Below are 19770 nucleotides of genomic sequence, written 5' to 3'. Positions count from 1 at the left end.
AAGACAACAAGCATTCCTGTGTTTGTTCATTGTCTTATTGTTTTCATTATTCCTAAATGTTCCGTCTTTCATGTACAAAACACGTGCAATATGCACGTGTAATTAGGAATGCATTTGTAAATTTAAATTGATAGTATAGGTACTATACAATTATAAAAAAAAAATGCACTTGCAAATGCATGAATTTCAAAATCCACAAATCATTAACTCAGTAAGTTACTCAACATTTGTGCATTCATGTACTCGCTCAACATCCGTATATGTGTTCATGTAGTCACTCGGTTACTGTCAATTTTTATGTACTTTCATACCAGATATATTTCATTCATAAATGATATCGAATATAGTACGCATGTTTTTATATTCTAATTCTTAATATGAATTTGTAAGTTTTATTTTATGTTTTAAATTTGAAACTGTATATTGTCTCTTGGAGTTCTAGTTAGAACGGTCATTTACAATTGTTTTATGTTGTATGTAAATTTTTATGTTTGTAAATGAATGAGACAAAAATAAATGAAAATAAAATATTCTAATAAAAATTTTAATTTTTTATACCAAAAACAAACTGTGAAATATTTAAAGGAAGTCTTTTATACTCAGGGCCAATTGTATGGAATTGTTTGCCAATAGAAATCATTGCCATGTTTTAAAGCGGCATGCCTCCAGATCGTTCGACAACAAAAAACAATATTTTGTTTCAGATATCTTGAAATAAGTGCTATATTTCTTAAAAAGGCTTTAATTACTGACAGAATTTATATTACGGAAACACATGAAAATTTGCTGTTTTCACTACTTTTTACGATGAAAATAGAAAAGCGTTTGTCACGCTTTTACTCCAGGTAAACTGTCTCGATTATAAATATCTATAGTTCGAAGTCATTATTCACTACTTCATCTATAGCGCTATTGGTTACGACGACGGGAAAATGTCTTTATTATCGCAGCGGTCCGGGGTTCGATTCCCGACGCGGTCATCTTTTTTTCTTGATCTGAAACTTTTAAAATATTTTAGAAACAAAAATTCATATTCTAATGTTCATAATATGACCAAACTTCAATTTGAATGCAAGATTATTTTTTAGCCAAATCTGGAGGCATGCTGCTTTAAATTTAACTGTATAAAATGTATCGATAGATGAATGGATTTTAATGCTACCGACATTTCACGTTTTTTGTTTTATGCATATATAATTTCTTCTTTGATTTCTGTTGAATATTTGTTACTATGACGATAATACTGTTCATTATAGTCGTAAGAGGGTCCCATGGAAGATTAGTTTTGCTTACTTACTTACTTACTTACTTACTTACTAATATTATTACTGTACTTTTCGGACCATAATCTTCATTTAAAAACGATAAATAAATGTGACATCACCCTATTTGCAATAAAACTGATCTCTTTATCCTACACTTGAAATAGTAACAAAACGATTCTTTGTGAAGCACGGCGAGAACTGGTTTGCCTTATATAAAGAACAGCCATTTTTCTGTAAGAGCTATGTTTCTACCCATTTCCTTACTACCTGTAAAAAGTAAATACAATTATTGACACTAGATTGATACATACTTGGATTTTTTTCGGGTTGTCCATAAACCATGACCTTTTTTATATTGTAAAGACCGCCTAGATCAACCTGCCACCAAGGCTCTGCCTTAACAGCTGTTGCGCTGTAATCATTGTATGTTGCTGGTTGTACACAATTTTTCTTCCCGTCAACGGCATGTTCTGATGACCAGATGGCGTTCTGGTTAGTTGCAGGGTAGTGCAGTGTATCATCTTGAAAAGTAGGTTTGTAAAGCGCTATATTTACTGAAAAAATAATAAGTATTCTAAATGTTAAGAAAAATATGACATAAATTTCGTTTAACGCTAACAAATGACATTGGAAATTGTGCTGCATAATGACAGAATTACATGTCTGTTATAAAAATAGAACCGTATATTGATAAGATTTTAGACTAGTGTTCAGACATTTAGTCGTTGAAATCTAGTCTATTTCATGATGATCTCACAGAGGGTTCAAATGTTGTAATCAAGTATCTACAAAAAGTTACATTTTGCATAAATATAATTAAAGGCACTGACCTCCAGACTTTGGCTATAACGATTTTTCTTTTCAATTGAAATTTGGTCATATTATGAAGATTAGAATATGAGATTTTGTTTCTAAACTAGTTTTAAAAAGCCAACATAAAGAAAACAAATGACCGTTTCGGTAATCGAACCCGGACCGCCGCAGCAACAAAAACGTTTTCCGCTATCGTTACCAGTAGCGCTGTGGAAGATTTAGTGTTTAATGCGCGTTAAATATAGATATTTATTAGGGATGTCAACGAATACCAAACTGTTTTCCGAATATCCGGTCGACCATCCGAACGAGTACCCGGATATTCGTTCCCGTACATAACCTCTTTTTTCTGATGACATAAATGTATTTATATTAGGGCTTATGAAGGTTTACTAGGACCCATACTTGCAATAAATTAGCGGTCGCCATTTTGAAAGGAAGAAACTCTTTTGGTTTCGGTTTAGTTTGAGTATGCAAAATGGACAGATTCGAATTCCTCATCTGTTATCATTTATTTAAGTCCGGGTCCAGAATGTTTTTTTTCAAAACTAGGCTTTACATAATTGCAAAATTATCGCCCGGTGTCAAATTTAACATTCCTCTCAAAAATTCTTGAAAAAGCTGCACTTAACCCAATCAATAAGCATATTAATGCTAACCTCCCAGCTTACCAAAGTGCCTATAGAAAAATTTTTAAATATCACGGGGTTGAAACAGCAATGGTCAAAATGTATAACGATCTTTTGGAAACCATAGGTAACAAGAGTGACAGACTGTCACAAAATACGCCCGTCATCGAACTTGGCCTAATTCAACGGCTATAATCTAAGGGTGCCTGGGGCGATTTGGCTGGTTATCGAACTTGGCCGAGATGTTATTCCAACAAACATTGTCAACAAGTTTGGTGAAGATCGGATGAAAACTGTTTGACTTAGAGAGCGGAGAAGGCTAAATTCACAGATTTCGAGTAATTCAAGGGCCGTAATCCAAAAGTGCCTGGGGCGATTTGGCTGGTTATCAAACTTGGCCGAGGTATTATGCCCACAAACATTATCTGCAAGTTTGTGTAGGATCGGATGAAAACTGTTCGACTTAGGGAGAGGAAAGACTAAATTCGCAGTTTTTCGAGTAATAATCCAAGGGCGTCTGGGGCTGGTTATCGAAGATACATTATACCCACAAACATTGTCAACAAGTTTGGTAAAGATCGGATGAAAACTGTCTAATAGGGCGGACAAGGCTAAATTTGCAGATTTCGAGTAATTCAAGGACCATAACTCAAGAGTGCCTAAAGCGATTTTGCCGGTTATCAAACATGACCAAGACATTATGCCCACAAACATTGTCAACAAGTTTGGTGAAGATCGGATGAAAACTGTCTAAGAGGTTGGACAAGGCTAAATTTGCAGATTTCGAGTAATTCAAGGACCATAACTCAAGAGTGCCTAAGGCGATTTTGCCGGTTATCAAACATGGTCAAGACATTATGCCCACAAACAATGCCACTACAGTTTGGAGAAGATCGGATAAAAATGTTTGACTTAGGAAGCGGACATGCTTTTGGACGCCGACCGCCCGCCGCCCGCCACAGGTATTCACATAATACGCCCCGCTCTTTCAGAGACGGGCGTATAAAAATCAAGTAACAATCGTGGTCATGATGGACTTGAGTGCAGCGTTCGATACCATCGATATCCCGATATTGATTCAAATCCTTAAAGATTAATTTGGTATACATTGCACTCCCCTAAAAGGGATAGAATCTTATCTCACGGACAGAACAATAAAATTCTTAGTTGAACAGTCAGCATCTGACATGGAGCCATTGAAGTTTGGTGTCCCGCAGGGTTCTTGTGCCGGACCAGTGATCTTTACCCTGTATATATCGGCTCTCAACCGAGTTGTGCAGAAGTATCCAGCCGATCTCTTTGGATACGCGGATTACCACAAGAACGCGTTAAAATTTCAAGCGGGAAATTCTCAAAATGAGACAACTGTTCTTCAACAACTTGACAGTTGTCTCCATGAAATAATAAAATGGATGACAACCTTTAAACTGAAAATGAATCAGTCTAAAACTGAAATAATTATGTATGGAACCAGACAACAGTAAGCGAAACTGAACTTCACAAGAGTAAACGTTGGTGGGTGTGACCTAAAATGCGTCGATCATGTTAGAGACCTGGGTGTTTCCATGACAAATAACCTCAACTTTGACCATCACATCCAGAAAAAATGTCAGATAGCTCATGTGCAGTTACTTAGAGCTATACGGAAACATCTCACACAAAAGTCAACTGAATCATTAGAACATGGATTGGTTCATTCTCACATTGACTTCTGCAACAGTTTATTTACCGAAATTCCAGCCTACCAAATCAACAAACTACAGCGAGTCCAAAATCATGCCGCTAGAGTAGTCATGAATGGTTCCTATGAACAACCAAGTGCTGAACTTCTTATAAAACTACACTGACTTCCAGTTAAGGCTAGAGTCATGTTCAAAGTCCTACTGATAGTCTTCCGTGTCATCAATGGTACAGATCAAGTATATCTAGGCGAAATGTTTGTACCTACTCGACAACGATACAGACTACGCACACAAAGTGACACTAACATCCCTAGACGGCGGACAAAATTAGCAGACAGATCTATGGCCGTCCTTGGTCCCAAATGGTGGAACGATCTACCTAGCTATCTTAAAGACATTCAGTCTGAAGTCAGCTTTATGTGTTGTATATGTTTTAAATGTGTGTTTTGTAATTGCAATAGAATATTTTATAATTTTGCGCTAAATAAATGCCATGTATTTGTATTTTTATTACACACAGAAATGAAACAACGTTGAAAGTTTGTTTCGTTTATTACACAAAGTGCATATAAATATGATGGGTAAAATCAATTTTTTACGCTATAAACTTGCACATAAATTATGTAAAATTATTAATTAACAATAATTTCATTGTTTGATCAAACAGGACTTTAGCTAAGATGACAAGTATGTTTCGCACCCGGTCAAATAGGTCGGTTAGGTGTCATTACTAGTGATGTTCCGATTGTCGCCGATGTTCGATTAATCATCGCCAAAGTTTCAAAGTCGGCGACATCGATTCTGACCAAAAGTCGCTGATTTTGTTAAAAAATTAAAATCCCGCTTTCAGGACTTTTTCAGATACTGCTCGCTCTTTAGCTTAAATACTTTTGCTCTTTTATAATCTTTGGGTTAGTATTTCAAAATATCTGCTCTTTAAATTGGAGAACGCTGTCAGGCCAGCTGTCATGATCGTAACAATAATAAAAATGTTGTTGCCCTGGCAGTAACAAATCAGACGCCTTGAAATATTTTGGGTTCTGCATGAAGCCTGAATGCCAGGTGTTGGCTCCTTTTAAGGAAAACCTTGATACTACTAGAACTATTTGCAAAATATGCTTTAAAGCGTACATTAACGAAGGTACCCCCACCCACCTTTTTTCTAACTGGAAATAATTTTCAGATTTTATTTGACAAGCTTTTATTAGTCCTTCAATACAAAATAGTGGATTTACTTTAAAAAAAAACATGATAAACTAAATCCAGACCTGCCAGCAATGTCCCCAGCGTATACATTCCATGTCAAATTTGGCAGTGCATCTAGCATGACTTGAATCCCATTGAGTCATAGAGAAAAGATGAATTCTAGTTACTTTTGCATTTGGTCCAATAGTTCCTCCCAGATCGCAGTTTGGACTTATTTGTTTGAACGGCCGGTTAAGCTATCGGTTGGTTAACTTTAAAGGCTATAATTCGACATTTTAGAAGAATTTGAAAAACAAATCATTGAGTTAAGGACTGCCTTTATAGTGAAATAAAAAACCCATCAAGACAATATTTTGAATCAAGATCTAACCAGCAGATAGGTTAACAGCCGGTTAAAGATTCGAACAACTGGGCCATAATTGCCCAACAGTTGCTAAAGGCTGTACAGTACAGCAGCTGTGTCATAGAATTCTTCATAAAAAGTAATAAAAGTAGTCATACAATAATCTGAAAGTCTTGAGAAAGGTTTGCTGTTACTACCATATTGCCACATTACAAAAGTCTGTAATGATCTTTCGGTTCCGATTCTTCCGATTAATCGAATCGGAGAGAGATCAGAATCGGACCGATTAATCGATTCTGCTTCAGCTGTCCGATTCTCATCACTAGTCATTACTATGGCGACTGTGTATAACGTTTTGACATGTTACTTACGTGAGGAAAAATAATAATGCTATGAATACAAAAGTAAATATTTCAGTTACCTGTTTATTTGTGACAGGGTGGATTAACCGGGGACAGAAACTTTACGAACAATTTAACACTAATTACAATATTGACAAGTTTATTTACAGAAGAAAATGAATATTTATAATGAATGGAAAAAAAAACGAAATAGAAGAAAAGAGACAAAAAATGAGCTCAATATGTTATGGTTTATAAACGATGTTCAATTCTCAGATTTATTATAGATTGTCATCGTGACGGTAATGCAGATGTTTCAGTTTTTACTTTAAAACTGATAGTAGCACAATAAATATTGTACACTAGTTAAGGTACTGTCCCACTAAATCGCGAAGGCGTTAATCTATTCTGGCTCCCCATTTCCGGTGTGTGTATACCTGAGCTATCTCAGCTTGGCGGTTAAGACACAACCGTGGGACGTAGATTGTCAGCGCTGGGACTTAACATCCAGGCGAGTTAAGTAAACCACAGGTACTTCAATTCATGGTCGTAACATCACCAGGAAAATGTCGTCTGGTGGAAGATTTGTTGTGCCCCCCCCCCCCATGAGTGGTGGGGGCATATAGATTTGGTCTTGTCCGTGCATCCGTGCATCCGTCCGTCTGTCCGTCCGTCCGTCCGTCCGAAGTTCGTGACACGCCTAATTCAAAAAGTATTTGATATAAATTCATGAAACCTTGCATGAGTCTTTATCATGATATGAACTTGCGCACCTCCTTTTTTTCGTCTGGCTCCGCCCCCTATTTTTAGAGTTATGGCCCCTGAAATAGTCAAAAATGCACGTTATCACCTTGTGACGCGCCTAGCTCAAAACCTATTTGATATAGATTCATGAAACCTTGCATGTGTATTAATCATGATATGAACTTGCGCACCTTCTATTTTTCACTTGGATCTGCCCCCTATTTTCAGAGTTATGGCCCCTGAAATAGTCAAAAATGCACATTTTCACCTTGTGACACTCCTAGCTCAAAAAGTATTTCATATAAATTGATGAAACCTTGCATGAGTCTTTATCATGATATGAACTTTCGCACCTCCTATTTTTCATCTGGCTCCGCCCACTATTTTCAGAGTTATGGCCCCTGAAATAGTCAAAAATGCATATTTTCACCATGTGACACGCCTAGCTCAAAAACTATTTGATATAGATTCATGAAACCAAGCATGTGTATTAATCATGATATGAACTTGCGCACCTCCTATTTTTCATTTGGGTCCGCCCACTATTTTCAGAGTTATGGCCCCTGAAATAGTCAAAAATGCACATTTTCACCTTGTGACACGCCTAGCTCAAAAAGTATTTTATATAAATTGATGAAACCTTGCATGATTCTTTATCATGATATGAACTTGCGCACCTCCTATTTTTATTTTGGCTCCGCCCCCTATTTTTTGAGTTATGGCCCCTGAAATAGTCAAAAATGCACATTTTCCCCTTGTGACGCGCCTAGCTGAAAAAGTATTTGATATAGATTCATGAAACCTTGCATGTGTATTAATCATGATAAGAACTTGCGCACATCCTGTTTTTCTTTGGGTCTGCCCCCTATTTTTAGAGTTATGGCCCCTGAAATAGTCAAAAATGCACATTTTCACCTTGTGACACCCCGAGCTAAAAAAGTATTTCATATAAATTGATGAAACCTTGCATGAGTCTATATCAAGATATGAACTTGCGTACCTCCTATTATTCGTCTGGCTATGCCCCCTATTTTTAGAGTTATGGCCCCTGAAATAGTCAAAAATGCACATTTTCACCTTGTGACGCGCCTAGCTCAAAAAGTATTAAATATAAATGGTTGAAAACTTGCATAAGTCTTTATCATGATATAAACTTGCACACCTCTAATTTTTTGGCAGGTTCCACCCCTATTTTTAAAGTTATGGCCCCTTAAATAGTAAAAAAATGCACTTTTTCACCTAATTATGTGCCTAGCTCAAAAAGTATTAGATGTAAATTCAGGAAACCTTGCAGGAGTCTTTATCATGATGTGGCCTTGCACTCTTGGCATTCTTCTTGAGAATCTTACTCTTATTACAGAGTTATGGCCCTTGAAATAGCCAGAATAGTGGATTTTTTGTTTGTGATGCTCATAGCTCAAAAAGTATAGGGCCTAGAATAATGAACCCTTTTCATAAAATGTTTGTTGAGGCTATACCCCATTAAGACTGCAAACATTTGAATTATTGTCCCTTATTTGTGACTAATGTATCTGTGGGGGGCACACCCTGTGTCCTACAGACACATTCTAGTTTTTGTTTGTTTTGTGTTTAACGCCGTTTTTCAACAGTATTTCAGTCATGTAACGGCGGGCAGTTAACCTAACCAGTGTTCCTGGATTCTGTACCGGTACAAACCTGTTCTGTAAGTAACTGCCAACTTCCCAACTTGAAACAGAGGTGGAGGACTAATGATTTCAGTCACAATGTCGTTTATCAAATAGTCACGGAGAACATACGCCCAGCCCGAGGACAGAACTCACGACCCCGTGATCCGTAGACCGACGCTGTACCTACTGAGCTAAGCGGGTTGTCTGGTGGAAGAAGCTAAAATATATTACATATGGTAAGCACCATAACAAATACAAAAGAAGCACAAAACTGCTCCGTTGGGTACACCATACCTCCGCAGGCTCCCATAAATAATATGTGCTACTAGTACAAAGTATACATGCTACTAAGTTCATACGTCACGTGAATACATTATGTCACCTTTTACTTCTATCAATTCTCAAATTAATTAATTGAAAAACTGAATTTAAAGTATGATAAAAGTATGAAAAGATTATGATGAAAAATTATAGATTAGGAAAAGATTAACTGCAGCTATTATTTACAATCACAAATTAACAAAAATGCAATGCAAATTAAACATAACACAATAGCTGGTATGAACGTATTACCGACTACCATGTAACAAACGGACATTTTAAAGATTTGCTATACACTGGCACACAATAATTTTAAATTGCAATTAAGAATTAAATATACGGTACTATACAAGGAAAACCATACATTTATAGTATAACCAATCTGAGAAACGTACTTATCTTCTAAACGAAGATCTGAGGATGACCCATTCACATTCATCTTTTTGTATATTTGGATTTCTGAAATTGCTATGTTTATTTACGCAAATCTATTTTTACTTGAACCAATCAGACGACTCGTTCCTACAAACATTGGTTGAACCATCAAAATAGCGTCGAATGTCAAAGGGTGAGAAAAATGTGCTGTCAGTGCGGGGCTCGAACCCGGGACCCCTCGCTTACAGGGCGAATGCTCTACCGACTGAGCTAACCGGCTGTCTGACACTATACGTCACCAAGTTCGTACCAGGACATATGATTTCTCTCTAAACATGAGGGCTTAGTCGCGATTTGGTCGTCATAAGAACTGTAAATATGAAAAACCCAAGCTAAATATGTTTTTTTTAACTTCTACTTTCACTTACAAAATGTTGTAAGTAAGGCTCTGATTGGCTAACGGAAGGGTAGCCAGAACGAGGCTATCAATAACACGTCTTCAGATCCTAAGCGTAGCGTAATTGGAGATGTACTTTAGTCAAATTGATAGTATAACATACAATACAATACAATGCAGTGCCGGCGTTCCATAATTTACGACGAAACGATTGAAAAATACGATTTATGACAAAAAATACTTGCTAAATATAATGTTACACGGTTTCCAATATATATTTTTACAATTTATACAAATGAAACATTTTAGATTCCTCTTTCGAAATAAATAATTTACAAAAGTCAGAAAAATTTAATAAATTAGCCTGACAGATCGAAACTAGCTAATAGCTTGCAGAAAAGTAAACATTTTACAAAATTCTGTAGAATTAACAAAAATTTACTAAATAAAGTCATAATTCAAAAATCATACAAAAATCTTACAAATAAACTTTTTACCTCGACCGAGCAAAATTTAATTTCTACAAAGAATAGATGAGTGACATAGTGTCATCAGACTGTAATGTGGTTTGCGCTAAGCATATCTGGTCAATTTGTATCGTTATGTCCCGCCAAATATTGGATATTGCACGGGAATCACGACATAACCGTGAACACTGACTATTATGGCGCGAAAGAAAATTGGACAATTTAAGGCCCGTTATAGTTGTTTAGGGGATAAAAACATAAATTACTGAAGTTTAAAAAAAAATATCAACTTCTTTTTTGATGAATCGAATCCAATGAAATTTACATGGAAATTTAAGTTATTAAATACAAAAAAAAAAATGCGTAAAATCTGACATTTACCTCAATAACTAAAAGAATTATAAAAAGATGACGTAATACTATTTATACTATAGATATGTTGAGGCTCGTATGTCAGTTTGTGACAATATTACTACCGAACATTCGAATACTTAAATTAGATCCGAATATTCGGACCCGTGACCGAATAACCACCGGCTATTCGGATATCCGTTGACATCCCTAATATTAATTGTCGAGACAGTTTACGTTACAAACGCTTTTCGCTTATCATCAAAACAACTAATTCTCATGTGATTCCGTAACATATTATTTAAGTTTCAAAACATTCTTAAGAAATATAGCATCTATATCAATCTACTCCAACAATTTATTTGAAAAATGAACGCAACTGTTTTGGTACTCTGCTTCCGAAGGATCTGTTTGTAGATGTTTACTGTCTTCTTATCAAAAGTATATAACATGTAATGACCCTTTCGTTTGGACTGGCCCGGTAATCTACAACGGGGAACAAAAGGTAACATGCCAGAAGCCATGAGTTCATTTGATAAACAAATATCTAATACTATAGTGGCGATAACAAACAAGACTTGTTATACCCACAGAGTTGAATATTAAGATTCTTATTCCGTTAAGCATATGAAAAGAACTGTGTTGTAAAGTATAAATATCTAAGGTTCTTTGTTTGCTCGTTGATTTTATTTTAACTTTTAGATTTAAACTGTTCTATGATTTCAAAAGTGTTTTAGATATGCAATCGTACACATGTTTCCTGTTTACACGCCATAACAAGCTTATAAGTCCAGAAAATTACGAATCTTCAAACAAATAAAAGAAATAAAAGAAACAGGTAGATAAGTTGCTTTATGCATTATGTTTTAGGCTCACGTGCACAGTTAAGACGCCAGGCAACACACGCACCTGGTGGTCTCTTTAATTATGCCTCACATATTTATGTGAAGGGCATATAGCGCTGCTGCTGTCCGTACATCCGTCCCGTACGTCCCGAAATATTGTGTGTCCAACTCCTCCCACACTTTAAGCCTGATTTGCCTCAAACTTTCACAAATGAACAACCTTTATGTGCAGATGACAATAAAGGAAGCACTTTTTCTGTGAATATTTGTATTGCAGTTATGGTCCCTTGATAGTCTTTTCTATAAACATGATGGCACAGTATGTGGGGGCAGCCGTGTCCTATTTGTTCTTAAATAGATCAACACAATACCTAAGATCTTGCATTTACAGTTTAGACAACAAGGTTGTATGTTTTTACAATATCATTGCATTTCACATGGAATCAGAAGCATCGATATGAATAAGGAACATGCATTGTATCACTAACAGACATTTAAAAGATACAACTTTTGCATAGAATGTCTCTAGATTAATTAATGTCATCGTAAACAAGCGTAATCGGATTTCGATTTATATAAGTGATGTACTGAGTATACATTAATTTACAACATTTTTATGCTTAGATTTTTCACCGATATACTTTTAAAAGTAATAGAATTATCTTTCAACAGTCCCTAAAGCTTATTCGCCTATTAGTAATCTTTATTTAGATTATTCCATTATTGGAGTATTCGTTTGTTTTTGGTTTTGTGGATCACTAAATTCAAGTTTGTTTAGTTCTCGTTTAGGGCAAAACCATTATTTTAACTTGGGACCATACGCCGCTTTTCATTGAATTAAACACATGTATCATCACGTCTGCGGATGTCTTTATTATTTTTTTTTTTGAAATTGTAGTATGTCATGTTGAGCTCTACTTAACCCGGGACTGAAGAGTGTGGACGGTAGCGTTTATTTCTGCTGCCGTCCGTGAACAAGCTCAATCAACATTTTAAATTTTTGTCGTGGAGTTTCCACTTTTCCTATTTTATTATCACAGCAGCGCGTATCCCCATACATTCCATCAAGGCTGTTATATTTCGATCTCAGATCGGTCAGCACGACTTTTATGTCGTGTTATTGGTACTGTTTAGTTACTCAGCTTCAACATATCGACCTGGGTGGTGCCAGTACTCCCGCTTTCATGAAATTATCCAATGATTTTAACGGTATTATAGTAATGGGGTAAATGGATGTTTCCCTTCATACATATTCGGTCGATAAACTATTTATATGCAAGATAAACAACAGTTTCGGATCTTTTATTATTATCACATATTTTACCTATTAAACATAAACATACCTTCCTTTTAATTTAGTGTAAGACATTTTTACCGACACACTAGTGTAGAGAAATGAATTCTGTACTTTTGTCAAGCCGAGACTATTTTACAAAAACAAATGTGTTAACCATCAGATTCAGAATCTGCATGTGACAAATATACCATCATGCGTCGGTAAGTTTTTTTTAATACAAAACATGGTCATGTTACTGTTCCACAAGAATGTAATAACAAGTGGCATACTATACATGAAATATATACGTACTTTAATTTGGAAATAATTGGAATAATTTGGATCATGTTTCTAAACTATTCAGGGGCCTCCGTCAGATCGCTGACTTCAAATCACTTGCCCCTCATCTAAGTGGGTCGAGTCTCACCCGGGACGTTGAATTCTTCACGTGAGGAAGCCATCCAGCTGGCTTAATGAAATTCGGTGGTTCTACCCAGGTGCCCGCTCGTGATGAAATAATACACACCTGGGGTCTTCCTCCACCATCAAAACTGGAAAGTCGCCATATGACCTATAATAGTGTCGGTGCGACGTTAAACCCAACAAAATAGATTCAAAGTTATTTATTCCTGAGACACTGAGTAACAATTATGTTTATCATTCTGGTGTGGTGATATCAACATCTCAAAAAGAAAACGAAAAACTTATTTTAGGCTATAAACAGTGTAATGAATGTTTTATGCTTGAATTTTGAGAAAAGTGAAAAATAATGTTGATTTTGTTTAACAGACTTTACACCTCAATGTTCCTAACCATTGGCAACCTCACATCTAACACAGTACCGATTTCATATTTTAATTAAGCTTAATTTATTCTATGTTTATACATATTCTGTTAAGAGCATTTCTCTATGTAATGTGTTTATCTAATATGTACTTTGATATGTTCATAAATGGCAGGCCATCTGCATTACTAACTATATATGAGATTGACTGAGTCGTAAGTAGCAGATACGACCTTTTGTTATTAAAGCAATGGAATATTTGGTTCAATAAACAATTTCACAATGAATGATTTGGGGCTCAGGTTTTGGACCTTTAATGCATTTTCCGAACTACATAGGTCATAGTAGGTCGTGAATAACCTATTATAGCAAGGGCTCAGTATATATAATCATATGTGCGATTAATTTCTATCTGAACAGTTAGAGTTTTAGTGCTATAAATTGTATTAATTAAACTACTTGAATGAAGCATAGTCAAAGGCAATGCATAAGAAACAAGACTTACCAAGCTTTTGCGAGTTAGCCACTACTCCGCAGGTAAGAATAAGGAACGAGCAGATTTTCACAAATTTATCCATGACTGATTACTCTCAAAAGAAAGTCGCAGTAAGAAAAACTATTGAATATATTTCATTTTTGCTCAGCATGTTTACCGTCAATTTAATGTTTGTCTCGAACGGCTAAATTATCACCAGTTTTCATTCAAGATGTTTTATAAATGAGATACAGCGGATTGAAGTTGATAACGTGATCTTGAACTAAATGCAGATAATAAATCCAGATAAAAAGGACTACTGATATACAATTGGGTAAAAACGAATATGCCTATAGGAGAAATGAAGAAGAAACAAATTGATAAACCTCAGCTGTCCTTAATGCTTACAAACTTTCAGTACGTGATTTGCTCAACCTTCATTACGTGTTTTAAAAAACGTGTTTTTAAACGCATGCCTGTGTCTTTCAGGTTTTCCCTACCCTCGGGTCAGTATGGAATAAAAATCCACTTCTAAAACCTATAACATGGTAGAAAATCATTCAGATTTTGTGCTAGTAAGTTATTGAATTCACTAGAGATACGTTAAGTTTTACTCAGTTCCCGCTCCCTAATCTCTAACTAGGATGGGTCTGACTGTTCGTGCAGTTCATGTGGTAGATGAGCAGTCATGTTGTCTTATTTATGTACAAGTGTTCACATTATATGTATTTAATTACGCTTACTTTGCTAAATTTTAACTTCAGTTGCATACTGTGCCAATCTTTGTATGCTTTTCGTTTTATATTGATATTTAACAGTAAATTTTATGGACATTGATTTCTCGGTTTTATAAATATTATTACTATTGTTACAGTAATAACTGATTAATAATACTGTAATAATTGAGTCTAGATTATCACAACTATGATATGTAACTGATACTCATCATGTGTAATGTGATGGTACTCTTTGTGATATTGAATATAGAATAGATAACACTATGATAATTAGGTCTTTCTTAATCTAAATGTTTAAGAACCAGTATTTAACTTATTTTACTGATACGGACCTATAATACTCGATGATCTCTTGTAGTTTAGTTTGTTCGTATTGATGTATATATTGTATGTCCTGCATAATACTTTAAAATGCCAGCTGTTTATTATGTGTTACGTTATGTCGGTTTTAAAAGCTCATTAGAGCTTATGTTATTTGTTACATTTGCACCGACTTTGTTAATGACATTTATTTGACTTGACTCTTTATCTTACGTTACGTAGAAAAAGCATCACTTTTTGTGTAGAAATAGTAAATTAAACCATCAAAATATATGACTGTTGTGTTTACGAATGATTTCCGAATAACAACAACTGCAGAATCCCGAGAGATTAAATGGTACAAGAGCCAGTACAAAACCAATTGTGTTACCGATATTCTTGCATAAAACGCACCACAAATGCTGGAAATATCGAACATTAAGTCTCCAGCCGAGTTCAGTTGATTGAGAGCCAGCATCCCGTATTGTATGATCAGTATGTTATGCTACAGTCTGAGAAAAGGAGAGTTTATAGTTCTCTAATAACTTTTGTGAGTGTGTGATTGGGGAACACTAAACATTCTGAAAACAAATCTGTGTTTAAAATCATCTAATTGATACTTTGTTCAATGATTGTCCCTTCTTTTCAAAACTGAACACAGATGCGCAATAACAAATACCAGGCACCGAAAGCATTTTTGCGGTAAGAACGGTGAGCGTATATATCAGACGACGTTCAGTTTATTTTGTCACATGGTTTACCAGGAATATATTTTACGGAGGATACGAACATACTAGGTGCGATGCGATTGTCCAAATATAACAGCAGAGCATTGAAAGGAGTCTAAAGGAAGTATGCAATAAATGTAAAGTAATAATGCTGTTTTCAATAGAAATAATTGAAATGTGTGATTAGCAGAATGTAATCTTTTTAAACTCCATCGTGGCAATTTATCCGCTCCAGCGAACCACCGCTAGGGACTCAACGACCAGAGCAAATATAAAAACTAACAAGAGCAATTCCAGTGGTTTTCTGTCATTGTTCATATACCATCGAATTGAGAGGAATGGTCCTGACCGCCAAAAGTATCTATTTCATTCAAGGTGGATCTTGATTTTGCAACGAAAGAGTTAAACAAAAATGAGATCAAAGTGTTTAATATTTTATCTTTTTTTTTTCATTTTATTATTTTTAAATGCGATTCGCAAGTCATAATGTTTAGAAAGACGAAAGATTTTCATGCAAATATTTTATCCTTATGAGCTTTTCAGAATTTGGTCGCGGCCGGCTGATTTAAAGTTTATAGATCAACCATCGGTGTGAAACACTGACTAAATTTGCTATGAGCTTCGAATGTTATACCACAACTGCGAGTAATCATTCAGTTTACTGTATCTAATGATCGTTAGGGAGGTTATGGTGTTAGAAGGAATTTTTGCAGATTTTATTAGCAGACATGCTTAGACTCAGTCAAACTGATAGTGCTATTTATTTGCTTTATTGCATTTGCCCTTTCTAAACGATCTTCTTACAGATTTTATTCACTATATACAATGATTCGTAGAGATTCTAAACATTAGTATTAGAAAATTGGTAAATTTATTTATTCAGGTGAAAAGTGCCGCGCGCATATTTTGTTTTGATTGAGGCGGGGTTACTATCAGTTTGAATCATAAAACCCTTTCAATATTTTCCCATTTACTAGCTTTTCATTCTTCGTATTGACGTAAAACATCTTTTCTGTAACAAAACATGATTTTGATCAACATCTTTAAAAGGTTATACTAGTTTACAACTATTGTAAATACTTTCTTTGAAAATGCCTACTTTTTGTCACTTTTCACTTTGGCCAACTTTTTATTAAAGTGAAAAGTTGGAAACTTTAACTTGTAAGTGTAACAAGTATAACTATACGTTAAGACAATTTTATTAATAATAACCTCTTTTGGACTAATATATAAAAATACGTTGTTGACTTATTTTGTTAACACGGTTCAATTCAAATCCATTATGTATTGTACTTTAATATTTTGTCAACTTTGACTGTTTTGTAACATTACTCTTTTACCAATTTGGAAATCAAAACAGTTTCATGAACGGAAGCATTTCCAAAAGTATTAGAACTACTACATACAAAAATATGTAAGCCTTCTGTTTGGCATTCCCACTGAAATGATTTTGTACCTGACCAAGATCCGTACAAATAAACATTTCGACCAGGTACCGTTAAGGCTTGTCCAAAGTTGTGACCTCTTGAGTATTACCTTATAATTGTTGACGGACGACACAAGACAACGGATCACTTCAAACATTGCTTATAAACCGGTAACCTGAGTGTAGATTTTCGAGGGACTATTTTCTTTAGCTGAACATTAGTACCATCCACCAGTACAGTAATAGTGTTGAACTTTTCCAAATATTATTATAGTGCTTATTAGAATCATGGATTCTTGTAAAAATGGGAAAAAATAACCTTAATTAAAAGCATCATTCTAAAAATTAAATAGATATGTTGAAAATGTAGATATGGAAACTAATTAATCAACACAATGAAGTTTCAGTTTTATATCTCAGTTTACCGACCACGTTTTCCTCTAATGGCAAAAAGAACAGTATTTTAACATCAGAGTGCGGCTTTCCGTTGTAGTATGCACATTTTGGTTAAGGAAGCAGTTAAATTTCTAAAATTGCAATTTGAGAACTCCATAATTCGTTATCTCAAATTCAAATTATGGTAACATACACCGTTTACAATACACTGTATGGACAGTATTGTACTAAATGGTTGTCAAACTTCCTGTTATGAAGGGCATCGGTAAAATGTATTACATGTCAATTTATATCGTAGAAATGAACCACAACCTGAGACGTATATCACCTTTTTATTGCATAATAGATACAAAGAAGGTAATACTTCAGGTAAAGTAACAAAAACTTTACAATCGAGTTGCTCGAAAAGGTAAAGTAGCTATCTAGCTCGCATAAAGTAATTACCATGAATTAAAACGTTAAGTCTAGAATTCGACTTCAGTCAAACACCAAATGTACTTGCCACGTTAGAATTACATAAATGAAACTTCTTTTTGAAAGGGAAAATTGAATCTGCCTAAATCACACTATTATATCCATACAGGAATTATATCTAAAACAAAAATATTTAAAATATAAATCTGTCATCAAACTGATAGGAACCTATGTGCTTTGGGGCTTTCTATTTTATGGCGTTCAGTAATGTTAGAAAGTACAATTTTCATCATTTAAACAACATTGCGTTTAACTAAAAATAATCCATACTAAAACTGACGTGAACATGCAGGATGCAATACAGCAATACAGTTTTATTTTTTAATCCCCCGCCGTGGATGAGGGATTATAGGAATGGTCTGCGTCCGTCCTTCCGTCCGTAACAAAATCGTGTCCGGTCCATATCTCTTGGAAACTTGGAACAAATGATCACCTCATCAAGACGATGTGCAGAACCCATGGGTCAGCCTTGTCGGCTCAAGGTCAAGGTCAAGGTCACAACTCAAGGTCAAAGGTTTGAACCTTCCATTTTGTGTCCGCTCAATATCTCCTAAACTCCTTGAAGGATTTTCATCAAACTTGGGTCAAACGATCACCTCATCAAGGCGATGTGCAGAGCTTATGAGTCAGCCATGTCGGCTCAAGGCCAAGGTCACAACTGAAGGTCAAAGGTTTGAGCCTTCCATTTCGTGTCCGCTCTATATCTCCTAAACCCCTTGAAGGAATTTTATAAAACTTGGGTAAAACGATTACCTCATCAAAACGATGTGCAGAAACTATGAGTCAACCATGCCAGCTCAAGGTCAAGGTCACAACTAAGGGTCGAAGGTTTGAGCCTTCCATTTTGTGTCCACTCTGTATCTCCTAAACCCGGATTTTCATCAAACTTGGGTCAAATGATCAGCTCATCAAGAACTCATGAGTCAGCCATGTCAATTCAAGGTCAAGGTCAGAACTGAAGGTCAAAGGTTCCAGCTCTGTATCTCCTAAACCCTTGAAGGATTTTCATGAAACTTGGGTCAAATGATCACCTCATCAAGACGTTGTGCAGAATTCATGAGTCAGCCATGTCAGTTCAAGGTCAACGTCACAGCTAAAATCAAAGGTTTACCCTTTCACTATCCATAGCAGTGGCGGGGGATTTAGCTGTCTTTCAGACTGCCTTGTTTTATTAATGTTACTGTCAAGTCCAGAAATGAATTTACTTTTTAAGCAGGAGGAAGGGGATGTGTGTTTATGCAAAATAAACGACATAATATGATCAGTATACATGATCATGAAATGCGTATACGATTCACTGTCAATTTGCCAATCAATCTGACTAAAGTACATATCCTATTACGCTACGCTTAGGATCTGAGAACGACCTATTCATAGCCTCGTTCTGACGACCCTTTCGCTAGCTTACAACATTTTGCAAATCTATCTGTAGCCTTGACTTTTGATAATTATTTTGTCGTAATTTGTAAGATAGCCGGTTAGCTCAGTCGGTAGACCACTTGCTTTGTAAGCGAGGGGACCCGGGTTCGAGCCCTGGAATGCCCGGGTTCGAACCCTGGAATGACTGCACATTTTCTTACTCTTTGACATTCGAACAAGTCGTCTGATTGGTTAAAATAAAAATAGCGATACTGGAAATCCAAAATATACAGAAGACGTATGTGAATGGGCCGTTCTCAGATCTTCGTTTAGAAGATCAAGTACTTTAGTAAGATTGTTTGCCAATCAGATACTGTCTTACTTTTC

At 35.5% G+C, this 19770-nt stretch overlaps 1 protein-coding gene across 1 annotated transcript; it reads right to left on the bottom strand.

Annotated features, from left to right (window-relative positions):
* Positions 1 to 1473: 1473 nt before the first annotated feature.
* On the bottom strand, positions 1474 to 14182 carry LOC128551882 (uncharacterized). The gene is made up of 3 exons (XM_053532817.1): positions 13994 to 14182; positions 1577 to 1819; positions 1474 to 1532 (listed from the first exon to the last, which is right to left on the bottom strand). The coding sequence occupies exons 1-3, from the start codon at positions 14064 to 14066 to the stop codon at positions 1474 to 1476; spliced, it is 375 nt and encodes a 124-aa protein (XP_053388792.1). The 5' UTR covers positions 14067 to 14182.
* Positions 14183 to 19770: the final 5588 nt, after the last annotated feature.

The sequence above is a fragment of the Mercenaria mercenaria genome, unplaced genomic scaffold, assembly GCF_021730395.1.
Source record: "Mercenaria mercenaria strain notata unplaced genomic scaffold, MADL_Memer_1 contig_1797, whole genome shotgun sequence".
NCBI lineage: Eukaryota > Metazoa > Mollusca > Bivalvia > Venerida > Veneridae > Mercenaria > Mercenaria mercenaria.
The sequence above is the reverse complement of the archived record's forward strand: the minus strand, read 5'-3'. Positions and strand labels throughout refer to the sequence as shown.